Source organism: Callionymus lyra, chromosome 4, assembly GCF_982586985.1.
Source record: "Callionymus lyra chromosome 4, fCalLyr1.hap1.1, whole genome shotgun sequence".
NCBI classification, from domain to species: Eukaryota; Metazoa; Chordata; class Actinopteri; order Syngnathiformes; family Callionymidae; genus Callionymus; species Callionymus lyra.
In genome coordinates, this window is record NC_141821.1 from 29,689,136 (window position 1) to 29,707,598 (window position 18,463).

The 18,463-nt window shown below is 37.7% G+C and overlaps 1 protein-coding gene across 1 annotated transcript in view; it reads right to left on the minus strand.

The window, feature by feature from the left end:
- dachb (dachshund b) overlaps positions 1-18,463 on the minus strand; it is a 70,134-nt gene that overhangs the window by 10,004 nt on the left and 41,667 nt on the right. The window contains exons 3-8 of the mRNA XM_087789669.1: positions 10,956-11,066; positions 5,156-5,362; positions 2,596-2,765; positions 2,368-2,473; positions 2,216-2,290; positions 571-671 (exon numbers count right to left, since the gene is read on the minus strand). Coding sequence (XP_087645795.1) covers positions 571-671; positions 2,216-2,290; positions 2,368-2,473; positions 2,596-2,765; positions 5,156-5,362; positions 10,956-11,066 — 770 coding nt within the window. The remainder of the gene's footprint in view (positions 1-570; positions 672-2,215; positions 2,291-2,367; positions 2,474-2,595; positions 2,766-5,155; positions 5,363-10,955; positions 11,067-18,463) is intronic.

Consider the following 18,463-nt stretch of genomic DNA (forward strand, 5'->3'; position numbering starts at 1 on the left):
CATTTTTATTTCCGTCATTTTCAACAAATTCACTGAAATCTGTACTTTCCAGACATATTGCTTTCTGTTATCACAGTTCCTGGGATGGACGGAACTAGTTTTGAATGTCAAACTAGTGTTAGACAGGTGTTTAAGGCAAATGTTGTGGTATGCTCTACATGACATTAAGATGTTTTAATCAACAGACTATTTATTGTTTTGTTGAGATAAACATGCCATACATTACACTAAATAGCGCTCCATCAGTTTATGTTGCAAATCAATAACAATCCATTTCTACTTTAAGTGATTCTTCATAGAGATTTTTTTTAAGACGCACTTAAAAAACAACTTTTTTACAATGTGATTACAACAACCATAATGTAATGTCGAAAGTTTGACGTTAATTTATCATTTCAAATACTGTGGATGTATCTTTTATATGGACAATATTTCAGAATTGTGAATTGTGACCAATTAATATTTTGGAAGGCAGAAGTAGTGATGCACTGACGAATACTTACTACAAAATAAACGTAATCACCTTTTTATCGTAATTTAAACGGGATACAGAACAAACTAAAGTATTACCTGTATGTTGGTGAGCAAGGTCTCCACCGAAGACAGGCCATCAGCGAACAGAAATGGAGCCGGGAAGCCAGGAGGAAGAGCCTGACCCAGAGAAGTCTCATCTACGGGTCCAGAGAAGATCATCATTACCTTCATGTTGTCATTTCGATCTGATTCCAGAACCACGCCACTCAAAGCAAAACAGCATCTCACGTCATGAAGTTGATGCTGACTTTTAATATGGTTGTGTTTATGGAGGTGATTTCTATCAGCGATTAACTGTCATGAGTGAAGTTTATGAAATGTTGATGTTTACTAAGGTGTAAAAGTCAACGAAGCAGCGTCGGAGAAATCAATTACACCAAATACACACTCTCACACACGGTCGTTAGTATTCACACAATCAAGTGTGGTACTAATTGGCAAGGATTAAAGACATCCATGATTTGTATGTGTGTGTGTGTGCGAGTGTGTGTGTGCGAGGGTGTGTTCATTGTGAGTGCGTCACAGTGTCTGCTCAGCCCTTAATGCCTAACACACTGACAACCGGGTTAACTCTTCTGTGAAATTAACGCTGATTAAGATGCACTCTGGTACACAGACACACACCAACACACACGCACAGACACACACAACTATCCCCTATCTGCCACTTACATCCAACATCCCTCGGCTTCTGTTTCCAACACATTTTTCTCTTTCACTTTCAGACTTCCCTCAACTTCTTCCCATCTCAACCTTTATTCATCGTCCTGAAGGTCAGCGTTAAATGAAATTGGAATATTTAGTCGAGGAGAAATGGATCTTTTAATGCGTGTTTGAGGCGACTCTTACTCAATTTTATGAGTCAATTATGAAAATAAACAGGTCAGCAGATTTTTTAAGGGAAATTTTTATCCATGTAAAAAACACTTTTCATTAAATTTTAACAAGGTATCAGCGCAACATGCGGCGCAGCCTGGAGACAGTCTGCCAAGACTTCAATGAGCTTTTCCTCCTTTGATTCCAGACTAACATGTTACATGTTTATGGAGCTTTCATGACAGCGGGACAATCACTCTCCTGTTTGTTGACATCAAACAGTCGCCAGTGTCTTTTTTTAATCTCTCTTATTGAGTCCATAAAAAAAAAAAAGTTGGATGACATTTGCGGCAATACTTAAATAAATGAGAAGGTGAGCGGAGCGAGACAAATTGGATAAAAAAAAAAAAACAATGTGTTAGTTATAAGAATGAAACATACAGAGACGTACGCGAGGGAGAAGAGGCCCCTAGCTTTTAGTGTGTGACCTCTTGACCCCTTTTAGCCATGCCTCCTTCACTTAGCCTCCATTCCTCCCCCTCTACTCCCTACCATCCATCCTTTGCCTCTCTCATTCATCTGATTGATGGCACAGAGACAGGTGATCAATAGGAGCGGTAGAACATCCTGACACTTCAGTTTCTCTATTTGCGTGTGTGTAGATTCTTCTGTGCATGTGTGTGTGGATACAGTAGAAGAGGAAACCCGTCTAAGTGAGCTCCATTTGTCAGTTGTCAGAGGAAAATGGCCGAGGGTTTAGATTAAAGTCACGTAATGGAATATCCTCACTTATACAAGTGTACGTCTTCTATTGTCCAATGGTAAACATGTGTGTGTGCGTGTGTGTGTGTGTGTGTGGTCTAACCTTTGTCCTTTGTCATTTTCTTGATGGGTGCCACTGGGTTGGTCAGTGGAACATCTGCATCGTTCAACACCAGGCCTGAGAACAAAAAGAAGGCGTTGAAAGTGGCTGCAGTGAAGTTGTGTTGCAAGTAAGTCACATGTGTGTGTTCGTACCGAGCCTCTCTGGCGAGCTCGAGGCCGAGCTGCTGGGCTGCGACTGCAGGGGAGTGTTGTTCTCGTCAACAGATGGAGAGAGCGAAGGACTGTCACACACTCTTTCCTGAAGCACACGGAGACACATTTGAGCTCGACTTTCATCATCAGTACTCATCATGAAAATTCCCTGCATCATCAGACAACACGATACCAAACTATTGCTTCTTAGCGCTTTAGCACAGTTACCTTGATGACAGGTGCGCGATGGACATGAGTGTGTATCTGCTGAGCCGCGGCGGCCATGTTTGCAATGGTGCTGAGGTGGTTCATCTGTGACATTGCCATGGCAACTGACGCAGGTGGCAAGCCCATGGGCAGAAGAGGGTGGGGCATCATCATGAAGGGCAGGTCCAATCCTAAAAATAAAAAAAATAAAATGTAAGGAACAAGAAATGAGAGGCATGTGCAGGACCATTTTATTGGTCACAAGTTTTGCAAACATCTGTTTGAATGTATGAGTCCATGCATGATGGCTCAAGATGGAGTTGTTTTAAAAAGGACATTTTAACATTCTCACTATCACTCTTTAAACTCTAGTGGGCTGAATATTTGTCTGATAATAAGATGTTTGTAGCAGTGAGGTTTAGTCATGGTGGTGGAAAAGTAGACCATCTTTTTACCATGAGGTTACAATGGAGATTGGCTTGATTTGACTTTTATATTTGTTTTCTTCAGAAAAGCTTTCCATGTTCTAACTCCCTGAATGTCAACATTTAAAGCCAGTTCACATGTTTCTTGTGGACTTGCAGTCTACCCTCCAACCTAAGACAGTGCCTCCCAAACGTCTGGCAACCATCTTTGTTACCACCTGCACATAACCAATATTTTTGTGTTCATACTGCATATACACCACATTAATCAATTAATTATAATCCAGCGTGCTTATTTCCATTGATGGAAACATTCCCGGGAAGTACCAGTCTAGACTTCACTCAATGAGAGAGAGAAACAGCCGATCCCAGAATGGAAAAAAACTACTGGACAGTTTCGTATTTCAAGTGACAGAAGGTTACCCTTTAGGACTAGACATCGAGATTGATGTCCTTATTTATTTTTTGTCCAGTTGTTGATTTGCTCCAGGAGCAAGGAATAACAAATCTGCACAAGCTTTTCTTGTTTTTCTTGAGGCTTTCTTTGTTTGTACATATAAACCAACCAATCATCGTAGACAAGATGCAGTAAGTCTCTCATCATGACCGTGTTTAGAAGTTATTACATTGTAAAGTTCTCCGCTGTCTGAAATCTTGGCGAACAAGAGGTTACGGGAGCCCATTTTGACGTAATAATGGATTCACTCCTCCAGCCAGCTGTAATCACGTCCGGCTTTGTTTATACAACGAGTCCCTTGGAGGTAGAGACTTACGGGATTGGTGTTCCAAGGTGACGACCTTTTTATGGTTATGGTAAACAAAATATAATCTTCAGAAAAAAGTGTTCAGTGGGCGGGGCTTAAGACCATTTTCTAATGTAAATATTTCAATGAAAAAGAGTTGTGTACACATAGACACATATTGATTGTGAACCTGGTCTAGAAAGGCACTTTTCAAATAACCATTACTTACTTACTTACTTACTTACTTACTTACTAAATTACTTACTTACAATAGAGGACCAAGCTCTATTGAAGACACACTTAAATCTACACATTAGTTGACGTTTCAAGATATTTTCACAGTGAAGAACATACGGTGAGTCAACTGCTCTCTCTTCTTTCCATAAACCTGGAGGTCTGTTAGTAACATCAGAACACTGAGGAACAAGTGCTATGATCAACATCTCTTCTCGTCTAATGTTTGTCAAAGTCCATATTTTGCCTGTTGCCTCATTGACCACAGATGACAAAGATCCTGAGATGTGTCTGTGAACTTGTGTTGAACTTCACCTCGCGAAGAGAGCGCGGGAGGGTGAGGTGTCATCTCAGTGTCAAATGTCTCGCTAATAAAACTTGACAAAGGAAAGGAGGGGGACGAGGAAGGCAGTGCAGAGTAGAAGATATGGCGGTCGAAGGGTTAAGAGGTGATGAGGCGAAACAAAAAAGGTCAAACGTTGATTTTTTTTTTCCTGCCTTTTTTGGGATCAATGTTTTTTATACATTAATTCATGTTAATACATTGTTATGAAGGATTTGTGCTCGACTGCTAATGCTGGAGAACAAAAGTTATTGATCTGCTTTCAACCTAAAACCTAAAAAGCAACTCGACCTTTGAACTTTGACTTTATGACTTTATTTCAGTTGAGCCTTTTCACAAAGAAAGTTGTTACGATGCGAGTGGCTGGAGCTGTCAACGCACGCACACACACACACGCGTAACTCTGCGGCGGACACTTTCATTCCAATGAAACAATAACACTGATTGCTGTTGTCGTGACGACTGAAGTGATAGAATAATCAATGTGAGTGTTTGTCATCTCCCGCTGCCCGGTGCGTGAGCGTGTGTGTGCGTCCAGAACCATGACTTTTGAAGCAAGAAAAAAAAAAAAGAACGAGTGTGTCTGTGTTTATTTTTCTGTATGTGTGAATCAAAGTGTGTGTGTGTGTGTGTGAGATGTTGATGAATTGAGTCATTTAGTAGAGTGTGTGCTGATTAATCCAGGCGGAGTGTTAATACTGAAGATGGGAACAGATTAAATGGTGTACATTAACAAATATTGCCACCCCCATCGGACACACTCGCTGACACGCACACGCGCGGTGGGGTGTCTCCCTGACTTCTGTCTTGGTGTGTGTGTGTGTGTGTGGACTCACTGTTGGCTAGAATCTGTTGCTGCTGGAGCTGCTGTTGAGTGACAGCTCCGATGGCCGACCCCCTCCCTCCACCTCCCGCTGCACCTCCTCCGGCTCCCGCTCCTACCTGGGCTCCTCCGCCGCCGCCACCTCCGCCCGGAGCACCACCATGGGCCCCAGCAGGGGGGCTCGTCAGACGCTCCTTGTCCCAGGAACACTCGCTTCCTCCTGGTCGGAAGACATTTCAAATCTTACATTTAAAAAAAAAAAATGGCCTTAAAGGGAAGAAACCGGTTTTCTGGTAACTTTCTAGTGAAATCTGGCATTTGATATTCAGTCCTGAGCACGTGGATTAAGAGATTTAGATGCCCTGTTTTTTGGGAAGATGAAATGAAAACATCGGCCAGGTTGGGATAGAGGTGCTGAACTTACTCCTGCCAGGTAGAAAATGAAACTATAATTCTGTATATATTCAGCTAGAGTTTCAGAGGCGTTGGACATGGCTGTGTTGACAGATGAATCAACTGAAGATTATTTTAGATCAAATCGTCAGTTAGGTCGGACTAAAAAATGAATCTTTTGACTTGACTTAATACCTTCTTGGAATCTCTAGTCACTGTCTCACTTGTATCATGCTTTTTCCTCTTTAGATGAGTAACAGTGATGATTTAACATCGGGTTATGAAAAGTCACAGAAAACATCAGGTGCAGATCAGTCTAAATTAGTTTTTGTCTTCATTTTAATGTTGCCCCATCACTTGAAAACAAAACCTTTCCAAAAAACAATGCAAATATTTAATAATGTGCTAATGAATGCAACATAACGAAAAAAAGTAGGTCCCCAGAAGACGAACTTTCAACAAAGACAAAATTGCTATAATTTAGACAAACATACAGAATATCATACAATAAAATACATTATATAAATAAATTTAGCTTTAATTTAGCTTTAACATAACACACAATATAATATTAAAAAGAAAAACAGAACGATTACGTAAACATGTGAATAAATAACAGGATTATTGTTCATTACAAGAGAAAAAGCCAGATCATTTGAGAACTTTTAGAGAACATTTCGATATCTCATGTTCTTATGGAGGCAGGTAGTGGTCCACACGTGCAGGACTTCTTCTACAACTATTTATTTATAAATTGTCTTTTAATAATTCAAGGGGATTTTATTGACTATCGTTTTCTAATTGGAGGATCTAAATCACTGCACTGTAGGTTGCGAGCCACAACAGTGATTACTGCATTGCAGAGCAATTGTCGTCTATTAAAATGCAATTTGCACAGAAACATCCCGGTGCAGCATTTCATTTGCAAGGTAGACTCAGAGTGGTGGTGGTGACGAGGAACGCCAGCTGTGATGTGGAAACATGGAGATGAAGATGAGCAGGTGTGTTTTAGAGAACAACATTCTTTTGGTTCATTACTCTTAATGGTAGTTGAATTAAAAAACGGGGGGGATTTGACACTCAAGAACTAAATTCCAGGACATAAGTCCAGACATGCTCACGTCTCATCATCCCTTCTAAGAGAAACAAAACATCCAAAAAGGCTGATATTTGCGAGGAGAAAGTGGAATTTGGGCGACACCTGGATGTAATGAAGACTGATGATGGATCCGGTGAGTTACCTTCAGCAAACTGGCACTTAACTTATCGGGAAATGACTTTTAATGTGGTCGAACGTGTCTTCAATGTGTCTTCGATACCTTGCGTTCTCTCTCTCTCTCCGTCTCGATGCCATGCTGCCTTGCTGGTTCTCTACCTCTCTCCGCTACGATCCCCTGTTCCCTCTCTCATCCATCTTCATCTCCCTCCATTAGTTTGAATTAGCAACCGTCTCTCTCTATTATTGCCTACTGAATTCCCTGCACTGTGTGCGTATGAGTGCGCGCGCACATGTGTGTGTGTGCGTGTGTGACAGCTGGGCCTCATCCCCTCTGCCATTTACACTGGGGAAGAAAGGAAGTATAAACAGATGGGCAGATGTTCTCTCTCTCTCCTCTCACACACACTTCTCATTTTTCCTTGGCCTTGTCCTCTCCTTTCCAGCCTCCCTCTTCTGTCACTTTTTATTTCTCTCGTTTTTTTTTGGCTTCTTTAAATGACCTTACCATTTTCATGTCAACATGTTTCCCTTTTGTCTTTCAAGTACGTCTTTCTTTTCTTCTCTTTTCTGGGTCAAGTTCAACAGGAATCCAGCTGAATCATCGCGTGACGCCGACATTATCGTTTTAAACGGATGTCATTAAAAGAATACGAAATACATTGATGTGGTTTTAATTTGTTGAGGAGACTCAAGTACTGTGAGTCAATTTTAAAAAGTACTTATTTATGGCACACACAGTTTAAACTTGTTTATTAGATATATACTTTATCCTTATTAATAAATTAAGACAAATCAGAAAAATACAAAAGTTAACTATAATTTAGAACAAAAAGGGTTCTAAATATTTATTTAAAAAAGGCAAACTCTCACTTTCCAGGAGCAATTCTCTTCTAATATTTGATTCTGATAGACCTCTTAAGAGAGCTTCAACCGTTGTAGTGCATTATGAAAAATTAAAATATGTTTTTTACTTTGAATTAATAGATATTGTGTCACAATGTTTATAGTTAAAGCCCAGCCTTCTGGGATTGGAAGGAAATAATCGTAAACTATAACAGAGGAAGATAGAAGTGACGAAGAAGGCTGACTTGATGTGACGACCAACGTACAAAATTGCCAAAAAGAAAAGCTGTATAAACAGTTTTTCATATAGCAATATTCATATTTCATAAATTAAAGGGTTTTTTTTACAGAAGGTTGGGTTGTTAAGAGAAAATATCCAGTGTTCAGCTCTCTAAGGCAGAAACCTCAACAGAGCCACACCAAAGTTTAAGAATCTGTTAAGATGGTTACCAGAAAATTGAACTAAATAAATGATAAAGTAATGATTCAATATGTTCTTTATGCTCCTCCCATAGCTCAAAAAACAAAGAATAATCAGCTAAAAATGTTCCCTTTTTTCTTCATCGCCATCTTTTCCCATTTTGTTTAGAAGTTCTCGTCTTTAAAGAAAGACGACTCTCACCGAGAGAAGGACAAGCCCAAGTGATCATCTTTCACCCATCAAACACTCTTTCTTCTCTTGCCTTTTTTTCTCCTGTCCTAAATATCCCTTTTCTCTTTTTATGAGACTATTTCGCCCTCTGTTCTCTCGCACTTTATTTTCTTTTTCATTTGTGCACTTGTTCCTGGATTCTATTGTCCGCCTGAGATTCCCAGGCCAGCGCCAGTGTCTGTTACAAAGAAAACAAGGTCGGACAATGAAAAGAAGACTTTTCCACGTAGCGGCAGAACAAAAATCACTCAGACTGAAATAAAAGACTGAGGTGAAGACGAGCAGGGGGAATAAATAAAAAAGACGGGGCAGGAGAGAATAAAAATCAGAGAGGAGAGTAACTCTATCACTCCATTTGCTGGGTCAGCTAAAGAAAAGAGAGTAGAAAGAAAAGTAGAAACTAGAGTGTCAGGGTGGAAACAGAAGGATTGCATGCTACCCCCTTTCTTTTCTCCTGGCTTTTTGTTTTCCGTCTTTTTAATAATTCAGCAAAGCAAATATGGAGGAGATGGAGTGGACGGCAAAGTGTGCACTTGTAATATCTTTGTTTTTAATATGTCAACCATGAAAACACACGTCCGCGGCTCTCAACAGATCATCCGACAAATGTGATGAGAAACAAGCCAAAGAGAGACGTCAGAACAATAGCTCGGCTTCAGTCGAACATGCCATTAGAAAAATCCAACTGAATGATGTGTAAGATTCTTGACTGTCCATGATGTCTCACAGCTTCATCCTTATGTTGCTGTGTTTGAAAATTATTTAGAAATTATTTCTGACTAATTTACAAATACAAATTATAATATCAAGAAGTTTAGAAAGAAGATGTAATGTTATAGACAGAACACTAAGAGTTTGGTGTTTTTTGAGTTCTTAAAATTATAAAAAAAATGTTCATCTTAATATAAATCTTCATTTATCATGTCACCTTTTCTTTATGTCACTTTTGCATCATTTGTATTTTTTTTTTTTCTTTATAAAGTTTCATTTTTGGTGGAAAACAAATGCTTCGTGATCCACAGTTTTAATTAACACTTTGTAATGTCTGCATGTTACAAAGACACTGTTTCTTTTAGTCTGATCACAGACAGCATATTATGTAACTCAAACCCTTACAGGAGCCAAGGTCTCAAGCATACACATTTTGATTAGATTATTTTCTCTCTTTTTAGCAGTTGGATACTGAAGCTCAACCCCACCACCCAATAACTGTGATAGATTGATGATATTGTTATGAGAGGAAAACATTTTAAACATCCATGATTCTAAAGGGTGAAGATGAATTCATCTCACTTTTGAAAAATGTAATCAGGTCACATTATAAGACATAATGTTTACAGGTGGGAAATGTTTTTTGCTGATCTGTGTTTTTAGTAAGATGGCTGATAGCAGCACTAGAACAACTAAACAGAGACTTACTGTATTATTTAAACTGTAAGACAACAAACAGATACTGTACATAAGCAAGCAGACTCAGCTGGACTTAATGTAACAATAAAAAGAGCAAGAATACTAATATCTGCTTATGTTGCCTATAAAATGTATAATTACTTTAGATAAAATACGAGATTCAAGTCCCGCCTGAGACGCATTTGCAGGTAAATAAATTAAGTCTGGAAACAATAACATGCACAAAAATAGGGGGACAATGGTTTATGGTAACGGTTGTTTCATATAATGTACAATTATATGTATATATAATTATTATGAATTATTATTAATATTATTAATTACTTTTGACTATGTATTTAAGGCATCCAAACCAGTGATAATAGACTATTATTCTTAAGGTCAACTTTTATTTTACTAACAGCTTTAATACCGTTTATTTATTATATTTATGAATATCAGACATCAGAATTTTATTGAATTTATTTGTTCACAAACCTTTAGTAAGTCACTTTAAGTATGTTTTTTCTTGCCCAAGCTCCGACTCTAAACACATTAAACTGCTTTAAAGTGGCGACACAAACCAGCAGCTAAGGATGAGAAATTAAAGCTGATATTTTCCATCACACACAAATGGAATCCCACACAATACACAACGTAAATGTTGAAACTGATCTGAGTGTAAAAGAGAAGTCTGACATGAGCTCAGGTGGCATTTCATCACTAACTTATACTTTCTCTGGTGCGCTCAGCTTACTTCACTCTGACCAGTGAGAGAAACTGATAGTCAATGAAAGCTTCAAAAGATTATGATTATGGGGATTATCATCCTCACCACTTAAAAAAAACATAAAATAAGTATAGACAATGTGGTCATAGGCTCTAGACTAAAACCTAAAGTTTCTGTTTTTTTAAATTTGTCCCCCCCTCTTTATTTTAACTCTTCAATACCACACCCTGTGCTGTTTAGAACCAACGAGCGAATCTGTTACATGAAAAAGAAAATGTTTCTCACTTTGTCTGATGCCAAACAATGATTAAAGTCAATAAAAGGTCATAACAGATTAAAAAATTGTACTGAATGAATTGAGATGTTTTTTTTTAATAAAAATTGTTCTTCAAATCAAATGTTTTCAAATGATTTACAGTCATAAATCAATTGTTATTATTAGGTTCATGGATGTGTGTTATGAAGTCAAAATTTTACAGACAGGTCAAACTTTTTAAATATCCTGCAAACACTGTTGCACATTTTTGTGAGTGTTGCTCATCTTGTCTTGATGGCTACTTTAGGCTTCACTGCCACGTGTGCGTTACCTGTGTTGGAGTGCATGTCGTCATTGTCGGACTCGTGTCCATTCTGAAGACTCATCATCATCTTCATCTTCTGAAGTTTCTGGAGCTCGGCCATCGCCGCCGCAGTCAGCCCTGGAACACATTTACAATACATGTTTTTAATACAAGGAATTCAATCTATGTGATGCCTTGTATTTACTTTTTATTTTACTTCAGATCTTACAAGATGTCTCATTTTCCCATGATGCTTTGCAGTGGGCTGTAACACACACTGACACCTACTGTCTAGTTTGGAGTCAGATTGTTTGAAGTGTTTCTCGGTGTGAGTGCTGCCTTTAAAGGCCTGAAGGCTGATGCATATTCACTGATACACTTGCGGGGAATAAGTAAAAACACACAGAGAGACGCGAACATAATCACGGCCGCTCCACACACACACATAGCCTTTTGTAAGGACTCAGATCCCTGGCTCTGTGCACTGACCTGGAACTGACTTCTATACACAACAACCAGCAGAGTGAGAGAGATGACCCTCTGTGTGTGTGTGAGCTTTATTGTGCACATGCACTAATATGTGTGCACGCAAGCTTCCCGTCACAACGCCGTATATGTGCTCGGTTCTCTTGTATAAATGTGTGTAATGGAATGCTTGCATGGTAATATGTGCGTAACTTGTCTGTGTGTGTGCGTGTGTGTCTGTGTGTGTGTGTGTGTGTGTGTGTGTGTAAAGGTCAGTTAGTTTTGCTCCAGTCACGGTTGACGGCCTTGAAGGAATGTCCATTACACACATAGTACAGTTGTCTGAAAGCCATAAAGAAAACAAGAGCGACACAGTGGGGGGACTAAAAAAAGGAATGAAGGGACGACTAATGAATTTTAATATTGAAGCATGATAAAGTGTTGAGAGGTGTGTGTGTGTGTGACTGTGTCCGTGGTATTTATATTGGTGTTTGAGTTTAAAAGGTAAAACAACATTAATTTATTGTTAAATATCATTTTACTCATGAATAACTTTCACAGATGTTAATGTAAACCTTTTTTTCTCTGACTCGACCTGCACTAAAAATGTATATTGCACTAATGTACATTTGAGACGATGAACCTTCGGCTGATCCCGAATGTTTTCAGAAACCGTCGCTCTATCAATGAGAGTCAGAAGCAGGACACGGTTCAAAAACTGACCCTGAGGCAAACTGACCAGACGTATTGTCTGCCATCCTACTGTGTAAGAGAAAAGAAATAGAGGATGATGATGGAAAAAGAGGCCAATAATGTCAGGAGGAGCATTTTCCGTTTTTCATCATTGTCGTGAACAGACATCAGCAAAAAAATGAAACAGTGAGAACAAACTAGAAGCCTTTAAGTGCTGGTGAGAGACTTTTTTTTAAAGTGGGTCAATGCTAAATGAGAATATTGTGTGTTTTTCATACATAATTATTTTAACAAAACAAATCTTTTTAATTTAAAAATCCCAAATATACAATGTATAAGTTCAAATTTTGTAGAGTTTTGTTTTTTCAATGAATCAAATATTTATCAATCTCTTGTTGATTTCAATACATTTGGTAACTTTGAGTCCTTTCTTGCTTCAGTTTATGGACAAACCTGCCCCTGTTGGAGACGACTGCTTAAAAAATCATCATATACATATAAAAACACCAGACGTGTTTAAGTATGTCACATTTATGATCAAATAAGAAAAATACATGTTTTTTATTTTCTTATTTCATTTTCAGGGATCGTCTTTGAATTGTATATCATCTTGTATAGTTAAGGTAATTTTGTTTGCAACTTTACAGTTTATACATTTTGATGTGTTACTTCATCCGTATGTTACATGAAAGTAAGATTGGGGTTTATAGCCCAAAAAAGATGGGGGTTTTTTTAGAAATCGTTTGACCACGCTATATTAACATTCTGATGATTATTCATCTTGACCTTAATACTGAAATGCCTTGATCTGTCTTTGTATGTTTTTTTGTTATTAATTTATAGGTTAAATTTAAGTTTTATTCTGATAAAGTTTGAATGCACCACACTCACAGGGTTGCTGTTTAAATGTAGTTAAAATTCTCTTGTCGTATACACAAAAATACACTTTAGAATCACAAACAGACGAAAACGATGTCAACTATCATTATGTTCTAAAAATAAAAGGCAGCAGTTGTTAGCAGCTGCTCAGTTTCTATCAATTTGTATTTGCTTTATTTACGGGATTATTTAAACGATTATAATTTCGTCAAAAGCTCTTTGACGGTTTAATCGTAGACAATATTCATTGTCCACCTGTAGATGAACCACATGCTCTGTTAGTTTTAAACAACTGATTAAGCAGATTATTTCCAGTAGTCATGACCAGGTTGAGTTCAAGGACAAACAATCCAGACAATTCTAAGAGACAGGTGGCAACTATTCCTCTTAATATTCTGCATTTATTGCCTCGCTCAACATAGAAAGTAAGTAAGAAGGAGGAAAGTAAGTTAAGGGGTAAGTAAGTGGGTAAGTAAGTAAGTAAGTAAGTAAGTAAGTAAGTAAGTAAGTAAGTAAGAAAGTAAAGGATTTAGCAAGTAGGTAAGTATCTAACTAACTAACTAACTAACTGACCGACCGACCGACCGACAAACTAACCAACTAACTAACTAAGTAAGTAAGTGAGTAAATAAGTAAGAAAGTAAGTAGGTAAGTAAGTAAGTAAGTAAATGGGTGAGTAAGTAGGTAAGTAAGTAAGTAAGTAACTTACTAATTAACTGAGTGACTGACTGACCGACCGACCGACCGACCGACCGACCGACCGACCGACCGACCGACCAACTAACTAAGTAAGTAACTGAGTAAATAAGTAAGTAAGTAAGTAAGCAAGCGAGCAAGTAAATAAGTAAGTCAGTAAGTAAGTTAGTAAGTGAGTAAGTAAGTGAGTAAATAAGTGAGTAAGTAAGCAAGCAAGTAAGTAAGTAAGTGTGTAAATAAGTAAGTAAATAAGTAAGTAAGTAAGTAAGTAAGTAAGTGAGTAAATAAGTAAGTAAGTAAGTAAGTGAGTAAGTGAGTAAGTGAGTAGGTAAGTAAGTAAGTAAGTAAGTAAATAAGTAAGTAAGTAAGAAAGTAAGTAAGTGAGTAAGTGAGTAGGTAAGTAAGTAAGTAAGTAAGTAAGTGAGTAAGTAAGTAAGTGAGTAAATAAGTAAGTAAGAAAATAAGTAAGTGAGTAAGTAAGCAAGCAAGTAAGTAAGTAAGTGTGTAAATAAGTAAGTAAATAAGTAAGTAAGTAAGTTAGTGAGTAAATAAGTAAGTAAGAAAGTAAGTAAGTGAGTAAGTGAGTAGGTAAGTAAGTAAGTAAGTAAGTAAGTAAGTAAGTAAGTAAGTGAGTAAGTAAGTAAGTGAGTAAGTAAGTGAGTAAATAAGTGAGTAAATAAGTAAGTAAGAAAGCAAGTAAGTGAGTAAGTAAGCAAGCAAGTAAGTAAGTAAGTGTGTATATAAGTAAGTAAATAAGTAAGTAAGTAAGTTAGTGAGTAAATAAGTAAGTAAGAAAGAAAGTAAGTAAGTGAGTAAGTGAGTAGGTAAGTAAGTAATTAAGTAAGTAAGTAAATAAGTAAGTAAGTAAGTAAGTAAGTAAGTAAGTAAGTGAGTAAATAAGTAAGTATATATGTAAGTAAGTAAGTAAGTAAGTAAGTAAATAAGTAAGTAAGTAAGTAAGTAAGTGAGTAAATAAGTAAGTAAATATGTAAGTAAGTAAGTAAGTAAGTAAATAAGTAAGTAAGTAAGTGAGTAAGTGACTAAATAAGTAAGTAAGTAAATAAGTAAGTAAATAAGTGAGTAAGTAAGTAAGTAAGTGAGTAAATAAGCAAGTAAATAAGTAAGTAAGTAAGTAAGTAATAGTTATTTGTAAAGCGCTCCAAAACTTCACACCCCTCTTGTCATTGTGCCAAGTTAGGGAACTAACAGTTTTATCTTGACGTTAACATGATCACTTTGTTATAGGCTTCTGTATTTCCATGTGGCGTCAAAGTTCAACCACTTAAATTTTTTATGTTAATACCGTATTCTAAGATTCTCCTTTGTATTAAGATGTCAAAATAACCAATATTAACAGCATCATTGTTTTAGAAAGACACAAGATCAGCTCAGCTTGTCTGTGCTAGCTGCTAATAATGCTAAAACAATAGCACAATTAGCTTCAGCTGCATGAGCGATCGCATTTTAGGGTCACAAGTCCAGTGCCACGATACCAATGCGAAATCAAGTGCCTTCATTTCAAAATGTGTGACGGGCAACCTGAACCTTAATGACAATCCTTACAACTACACACACACACACACACACACACAGATTGTGAACACCCGCAGCACTTCAATGCAACGACAAGACAATCAATACGACGGCGAGAGCCACAATACTGTTCTCCATCACAACTATCAAACACACACACACTATCTCTCCTTTTGTCAGATCGATGGCTCGCCGCTGTGTCCACGGTTACCGAGCATCGACCCCTGTCACTAATGGCGACCACGGAACCTTGGGAATTAGTGTGTGATTGATTGACAGTCTGCTTCAAAGACACACATGATCAGAAACAGTGTTATATATTTTCTGTGGGCGAGAGAGAAAGAGAGAGAGAGCGAGAGAGTAAAGGAGGAAGAATATATAGACACGATGCTGTATGTATGCAAGAGAGTGCGTTAGTGGTCCCCTGTGGGTTGTCCATACGTTGTTTACCCATCTCCTCTTCCATACTGCGCATCCTAATGCTTCTCGAAGGACAAAGCAGGAAAAGGTGAAAGAAGAGTTGCAAAAAAGAGACTAATCATGATAAACGGATTGAAAGTTGTACATCGTCATCTAAACAAAAGAAGTCCACCTTGCAGAAACACCTAAAGGTCTGTGACGACGCAACTTCACAAGACTTTACAGACTTTTTTCTCTGGCTCATTTCTCCGGCCTCAACATAATTATTAGTCCAGATGAAGGACTAAAGTTTCTTTCATAAACACAACTTTGAAACAGGAAAGTTTGCCTCCTTTAATCTCTAAACACATATTGTTTAATCTGTTGAACATTCTACGATTGTATGTGTATCATTTATATAGAAGTAAATTGTGTACGACTCAAAGTAAAATGTATACAATTGAAGGAAGAAATTGACTAAAAAAATTCACTTTTGTGTAGAGCCTTGTTTGCGAGTACAACTTGGTCCTTCGATCCTTCCATTTGCCAATAATTGGGAAATACATGAAGTCGCGTCTAAATCTCATAGTTGAAGTCGGACATAATATCCAAGTAGCAACATTTGATTATAAAAAGTGAGGCAGATGCAAAAGTGAAAACACCTGCAATACATTAAATGTCCACTTGAAGCTGGCGACAGAAAGACCAGATGTTATTTACACCCCCAGCCAAATAAAATATGCTTTTAAAGTATTAAAAACATTTAGAGAATGGTCCAAAAAGAGTTTAGGTCTTAAACTCTCATTTCACTAGCAGCACATACTTTACTGGATTTGTACGATAAATAAGGGACCTGGTTGACCTGACTGACAGTAAGGGATTCATTTTGATGAAACTGGTTTTATCCCCAAATGATGACACAGCCGAACAGAACCGGTCTTGGTCGCTAAAACGGAAGACCATATTTCTTAGATGGTTGCCGCCATGAATAGTCTTGGTTGGCTGTGGCTACGTTAAAAGCCCGCAATTGAAAAAAGTGGTAATTCATTTACAGTATCACTCAACAATGTCTGTACTACGTTCTTTATTTATTTTTATGGTCTATGAAAAATGGTGCATCAAACAAAATGTAAGGAGGTCCGACTTTGAGAGTCGCCCCTCTACAGCCATTGAGATTCGCGTGAACCTCACCCCACTTGGATCTTCAATATTTCATGGAACGCACCTACATCTCAGTCGAAGTGCTCTAAACGCACTCTCAGAGTCGGAGTGACACTTTGAGTAAAACAAACAGGAAAACGGAGAAATTGCTCTTTGTGTTCTGAATTTAGTAACACAATGTTCTGCCTTTTTTGTTTTTCCGGTTCTTTCTTTTGCTGTGAGCACTCCGGAGTGCCAATTTACAAATGTAGGCGATTGCTCTTGTGCTGAGTCAAATAGATCTCAGCGCTGCGCTCCGGCACTTAGGTCGCCCATCTTTAGCTTTCACTGAATGTCCAAGAAGACCATTTGCAACCATGAACCTGAAGTGGCCATTTTGTTTAATATCAAGACAAGTGAAGAGAAGATGTCTGATAAACCGGAGTATTCTATTCTTGTTTCTTACAGGCATTCCTCAGAATCCATTATTGACGTCGGTTGATTTTACAGTAATTTATTTATTCTACCATCATCTAGACATTTCTGATACCTTGTATTTAATGGGTACAAGCTTGCAGAGAATTTCTCACCCATATTATGTGTAACTTGACACTGGTTTGAACAGGTTTGGTGATTCACGACACGACTGTGAGCCAGCTGTCTTTTTGGTGCGGCCGAAGAAAGTGTCAAGATGCACCCAGTGGAGTTACACTCCAGTCTGAACATGATCTTTCTTTAAGCATTAAAAGATATTGACCTCATGAGTTTGAAGCAGCTCAGTGATGAATTCAGGTGAGAGTGTTTTTTACAAAGCGTAATTAATTTACACCAGCACTTTGGCCACATAATTCTCCTTCTCTGTGGTTATCCTGCCTCTGGTGAGGTCGGTGTGGGACTGATGCCGAAAGCGAGAGTTACTAGTGGTGTATTTAAAGAGTTTTCAGATCAATCTTCTCTTATTTATACTGTTGTTAATATTGTTTTTAACAATGTTTTTTTACAAATCTCACAATTGCTTTTCTTCTTCTTTTGTTTGTGGTAATTCTGGTGATTGTTCAATTTGTTTTCATATTTGGCCTTTTCTTACCCTGAATTTAAATAATCCTTTAAATTTAATTATTTTAATAAAAACAATTATTACAGTTGTGACTATTTTGTTTGTACTTTTTAAATTTCAACTTATTTAAAATAAAATGAGATGACCTTTTACACTCATTTCCAGCATACTATCTGGTAAGTGACATATTTATTGATTTACACAGTATATACCGTACACGTTTGACGGCACGACATTAAATTCGGCTAATACTGGAAGGAACTCTTAGGTTAGTAAAAAAGATTGCAGCATGTTTTATTGTTCTAAAGTGTGCCCAAGGTTAATATAGTTTATAACCTCATTGATTAAATCCTGGCAATACCTCACACATTTGGTCGTAACTGTGCAAGGGTGACTCGATTAAAGTGTAATACGGGAGATTTATTCGGTTTGTTTAGGCCATATTTGCTTGTTGTCCAGCATCCACTGGCACCAGGAGACGAACCTGGTTAGATTTGTTTCTTAAATCAATTGTGTTAATAGTTGTGTTTATAACATCTTTATTGTCCACATGCTCATTAATCACCACAGGGCCCACTGACGATCGAACATAAAGTCTTCCAGGGAATGGAAGAAAACGTGTGAATTATTTTGGGGGATTTGGAAGTGAGACAAAATTGTCATAATCCATCGC